Source organism: Mus pahari, chromosome 18 (assembly GCF_900095145.1).
Source record: "Mus pahari chromosome 18, PAHARI_EIJ_v1.1, whole genome shotgun sequence".
NCBI lineage: Eukaryota > Metazoa > Chordata > Mammalia > Rodentia > Muridae > Mus > Mus pahari.
This window is the reverse complement of record NC_034607.1, coordinates 33140195-33145607: the sequence shown is the minus strand read 5'-3', so window position 1 is coordinate 33145607 and position 5413 is coordinate 33140195. Positions and strand designations below refer to the sequence as shown.

Below are 5413 nucleotides of genomic sequence, written 5' to 3'. Positions count from 1 at the left end.
AAAAAAAAAAAAAAAAAGGGACACTGATTTGTCACCAAGATGTGCCTTTGATTGGTCAGAGCGGCAGTGTGGTCATGCCTCCAAGGTGTTGCTCTAAGGAGCTACCACCTCAAGGAGTCATTTAGGAATCTCAAGGCCACGAACTGCTCAGACCTGCTCCTGGGAACCTGTAGACTTTGGGAAGCAGTCTGCTAGAGAATTGAAAGTGAGGTTATATTAATAAGCCTTGCCAGTCCGGTGTAAAGAATTACTAATTGAAATGTGCCTGGTGTGGCGGGGCACACCTTTATCCCAGCAGGGAGAGTCTGTAAGCTCAAGGCCAGCCTCATGTGCAAAGTGAGTTCCCGGGAAGCCAGGGCTGTAGAGATCCTGACTCAAACAAAACACAAACAACAAGCATTTAAAAAGAAGAACTGAAATACAGGAGACCTGTCTCCTTTGTCCTACTGTGATGTTTTATATTATTGGAACTCCTGTGTCATATATCTAAGGACTGTCTACAGCTCAGGCTTATAAACACATCTTGTGTTGCTAATTTTAAAGCCAGTCACATGTCTGTCTGTTCATCTCAGATGTCATCTGACCAATGCTGCCTCAGGTCCAAAATGGATGAGCAGAGAGGACAGGCAGAGCCACTGCTGGCTGCGCCCCCACCTGCGAATTCTGCTGCCTGGGATGGTCCGTCTGGGCCCTGGCAGGCAGCTGGGGAGTAGACCCAGAAAGGAGATGTTTCCTGTAGTCAGAGAGCATCTTGTCTCTCTACTTGTAAATATTGTGTTTTTAAAAAGTATGGCTTGAAACATTTTCTCTATAACTATAAAAGATATCAGATGAGATTACACAAATGAAAATTTGGATTTTTTTTTTTTTTTGAAATTTATTTGAAGCTTACAGGTCTGTCTTTAAAAGGAAAAAAATATATGTGATGGTTTGGTTGCAATATTAAAAATGAATAAGCTGGGCGGTGGTAGCGCATGCCTTTAGTCCCAGCACTTGGGAGGCAGAAGCAGGTGGATTTCTGAGTTCGAAGCCAGCCTGGTCTACAGAGTGAGTTCCAGGGCTATACAGGGAAACCCTGTCTTGAAAAAAACCAAATAAATAAATAAATATGAATAAAACTTAAAATCGAATATGCTAATCAGATGAGTAGATTTCTTTTTTTGTGCTGAGGACTTGCTTTTGTCACCCAGCCTATCTCAAGTACGCCCCACCTCAGCCTCCTGAGAGGCTAGGAGTCCAGGCTGCCCACATAACCTGGCTTACTATACACACTTTTATAACAGTTTGTACCTCTGTGGTGTTCTGAGTCATGCACATACTTACCATCACTCGTGAGGGCTAACGATTTTAATGTTTTAGTAACTTCTAGATTCCAACAAAGGCTGTTGAAATCAGGAGTCAGAAATTAGCTATAACAGGCTGCATGTGGAGCTCCAAAAAGCTATGGAGCTGCAGGCCTCTGCACCCTGAGGCCAGGACACCCTCCACCCTCTCACTTTGGAATTTGGGGAATACCGATTCTTCCAGTTTTCCGGAGGGGCACTCATGTGAAGGAGTCCTTGGTACTCCTGGTCTCACTGGGTCTCTATTACTTTGCTTCTATTCATTGGTTTTCTCTACACCCAAGAAGGGCTCTTTGATACACTGTGTCTTTCTTGCTTTGCTTCATAGTATTTGTTTTCTCTGCAGGTGTTGACTTTAAAATCAAGACTGTGGAACTAAGAGGGAAGAAAATTAGATTACAGATCTGGTAAGTAGCAGTGTGTCCCAATCATGCCCTGTATGTTTAGCAGACCACACGCTTGGCCACTGAGGCGAACCCTGAGCCCTCTCACCTGCCTACTTCCCTTCGCTCCTTTTAAAATCAGAAGAAGAGAACTTCCCCGGAGCCGCTCTCCCTTCGCACTTTGCACCTGAGGTGAACTGTGGGAGCCTCTTCCCTGTGTTTTCCGATCATGGACATGTCTCCAAACTCCATCATTGAACAGTTGCTTCATCGATGGCCTTGCACTCAGCATGCAGCTCAGTGCTAGACCTCTTTGCTTGACATGTACAAGACCCTGGCTTCCATCCCCAGCGCTGCTGCGGTGGCGAAGCATGTCTTTGTGCTTTGTAGATTACTGCATGCTCTTCAAAAGATCCCAGTATGTCCATAACCATATTGTCAGGTGGGAGACACACATCACCTACAAGCAGCTCAGGGGCCCTTACGCTGCTACGGTGTGGACAGGGTGTGGCAGGCATGCCCTTTCTTGCTTGTGGGTGCTATGTAACTGGGGCCTCTTCTGCGTACCAGCAGGGGACCCAGAAACCCTATCCAATGAGAGAAGACTCTCAGTTCAGCCTTGGAACAAGAGGCCAGGCCAGCTATATTTTAACTGTAGTTGATGCTTAAATCTTTCTCTTCCCTATTAACAATCCACAGTGACAGCTAGAAGTACCCAACCCATGTTCCTAGCCAGCTCTGTGGAAGAAAGGGCGGGGTCTGGCCTGTGTGCTTTAGTGGTAGCTCCGCTCAGTGGTTTGAAGAATGCATTGTGGCTCTCAAGACACTGGGCCCCACACTCAGCTTACTAACTCCTCTTGGCAGGTCGCCCTCAGCTCTGACTGTCTGTCCACCGTCTGTGTGTGTGCTTTCATCTGCGTTAATTGCTGCCACATCTGTGCTATCATCGGTCATCTAACGCTTGAATGTTAGTGGCATGTCTCCATCCTTCATCCATGTCCTTGTCTGGGGCACAGCTGCAGCCAAGCCAGCCTTGCTCAACTGGCGTCCTGAGGTAATCACTTTCATTTGGTCATCTGCAACTGTGTAACCCACATAAGGGCTTCTCGGGTTTTATGGTTTTTGTTTCTAACAGTTTTGCCTAAATAAGTAGATGACAACAACAGCAACAAAAGTATTTCTTAACACTAGTCCACACACAAGGTAACAATCTTTGTATAGTTTGTTGCTGTCCATCAGATTATCTTTCATGGCCTGGAGAGAGAGAATGCTTAGCAGTTAAGTCCACTGGCTGCTCTTCCAAAGGACCGGGGTTTGATTCCCCAAACCCACAGGGTAGCTCACAACTATCTGTTATTCCAGTCCCAGGGATCCAACACCCTCTTCTGACCTCCTTGGGCCCTAAGCATATACTTAGTACACACATATGCATGCAGGAAAAACACCCATATACATAAAATTTTAATCTCTGACACAAGTAAGCTCCTTCAAGACAGCTTTTGAAGGGTTTAGGACATGTCCACCTCTGTGACTAGCCTCTGTGGCTGTTGTTCGTTGTCCTGAGAAGGGTAATGGAGCTAATATTAGAATGTGTGGCAGCTGGTTTGAGTGGGTGACAGGCAGACTATGTCCTGGGGCTGGAGAGATGTCTCGACAGTTAAGGGCAGCTGTGCTCTGGTGAAGAACCTGAGTTTGGTTCCCCACACCTACACTGCAGGGCTCACTCACAACCGCCTGTAGTTCCAGCTCTAGAACATGCGACACCCTCTGGCCCCCAAGGGCACACTCACACGTAGACATAGTTAGAAAAGGGTTGCTTTTTAAAAAAAACAAAAAAACAAAAAAGCTATATCTGAATGTTCAAGTCCCTTTTGTTGGTTATGGCCTCTCTCACAGTGTCTGATCAGTTCCTGGCTTCCCTTATGGAAGCCTGGTGCATGAAGTTGGTTGTGTGTATTCAGCCACATGGGGTTCTCAGACCACTTTTCTCTTAGATGTGAAAGCAGTCCCCAGAAACTGCCCTCTGCCCTCCTGACCCGTCTGTAAATGTCTGTGCCATCGACATGACACCGGTGACAGTCACTGGGGAAGAGTGGTGGCATGTTCTGGGGTTAGTGAAAAGCTAATGGCACACTTGGGTCGGATTATCCTCGTGCTGGGTTAGGAAGCTCCGCCTTCCCGTCAAAAAAAAAAAAAAACGTTCCTAAGGGGAGCAGCTTACAGAAGGCTCCTCTGTCATGGCTGGCGGTTCAAGGAGGTAGCGCCTTCACAGTGGAAAGGACGTGTGGCAGAAGCCAGGGGCTGCCTGCTCCCATCTCAGCAGCCCAGGAACAGAATGGGGATGTTGGCGCTCCGCTCCTGTCTTCTCCTTGTTCCTGGCTTTATTCGGGCGGAGTGCCCAGCCCACTGTCACTTGTTCAGTACTGCGCTTACTGTTAGCTCATCCTCTCTGTGGACCTTCCCTTACAAGAGGCTGTGTAACTCACCAGTGCCCGGGTGCTGTTCAGCCTGAGCAAGTTAACAGTCCATCACAACCTCTTTTTCCTGAAGAGATTTTCAGAGTGAATCTTATTTCTATAATAGGCCAGCTATCTGATTAATCATGCCATACTCAAACGACTTTCTCCTGAAATATTTTATTTAAAAGATAAAAGATGAGCCAGAGGAATAGCCCAGTGATAGAAATCATTTTTTTCCCCTCATTTTGCCGGTACAGAGAGCGGTGGTGTCAGGCTCCTCTTTTATTATTTCTTTGATAAAAGTACAGATCGGATACTCTCATCTGAAATCCTTGCAACCACTAATGTCTGGGATTTGTAAAATATTTGCTTAGGTACAATGAAAATGACTTGGATGTGGATCCCAAATCTAAACAGGAAACTTGGAGACAGATAGTCTTATGCACTATCTCTAGTGTGCCCGCGTCTTTTGAAGTCGCATGTAGAGTTTCTCATGTGTGACAGTGGCATGCTGGCACCCAGAAAGGCCTTGGAACATCTGGACTTTTAGACTGAGGGGCCTCAGCACCTGCTGTTTGTAGCGCAGAGTTGTGACGTGTTTGTATGCTGTCTGCTCTGCCATTCTGTTACCAGCTGGAGCAGGACAGGGGGTGCATAGGACAGAGGAACTGTAAACAACTAAGGTTCTTCTTGATAATTCATCTTTGTGGTCATCCTAGTGAAAATCCTGAACTGAAGAGTCCTATATGTTTAGAATCCCCAGGCTTGAACTGTCTGTCTCGGTGTAACATTACACATTGTCTTTGTCACCTTTTAAATTCCTTGATTGTGTTTAAAGCACCATTTTTTTCTCAGTACTTAAGTATTTCTACTCTGTGTGTCACTAAAACAAAATGTGCCCAGGAGTATGTAGTTTCTTGAATTTTGTGCATATATACATATAGAAACATGTATTTGTAAATATATATAATATATATATATATTTGTGTGGGTATGTATACATGAGGGCAGATGCCTGTGCAGTTCAGAAGAAGGTGTCTGGTCCCCTGGAGCTGTGGTTATAGGCACTTGTGAGCCACCTGATGTGAGTATTAGGAACCAACATGGGCCCTCTGTAAGAACAGTATGCGTTCTTCACTGCTGAGCTCTCTCTCTCTCAAGTTACTGTGATGAGCCGGTCTGTGGTGGCACACGCCTTTAATCCTAGCACTTGGGAGGCAGAGGCAGG

General features: G+C 46.0%; 1 protein-coding gene across 1 annotated transcript in view; it reads left to right on the top strand.

The window, feature by feature from the left end:
• The window catches only part of Rab12 (RAB12, member RAS oncogene family), a 24387-nt gene that overhangs the window by 12155 nt on the left and 6819 nt on the right, over positions 1 to 5413 (top strand). Inside the window, exon 2 of the mRNA XM_021217943.2 lies at positions 1690 to 1750. Coding sequence (XP_021073602.1) covers positions 1690 to 1750 — 61 coding nt within the window. The remainder of the gene's footprint in view (positions 1 to 1689; positions 1751 to 5413) is intronic.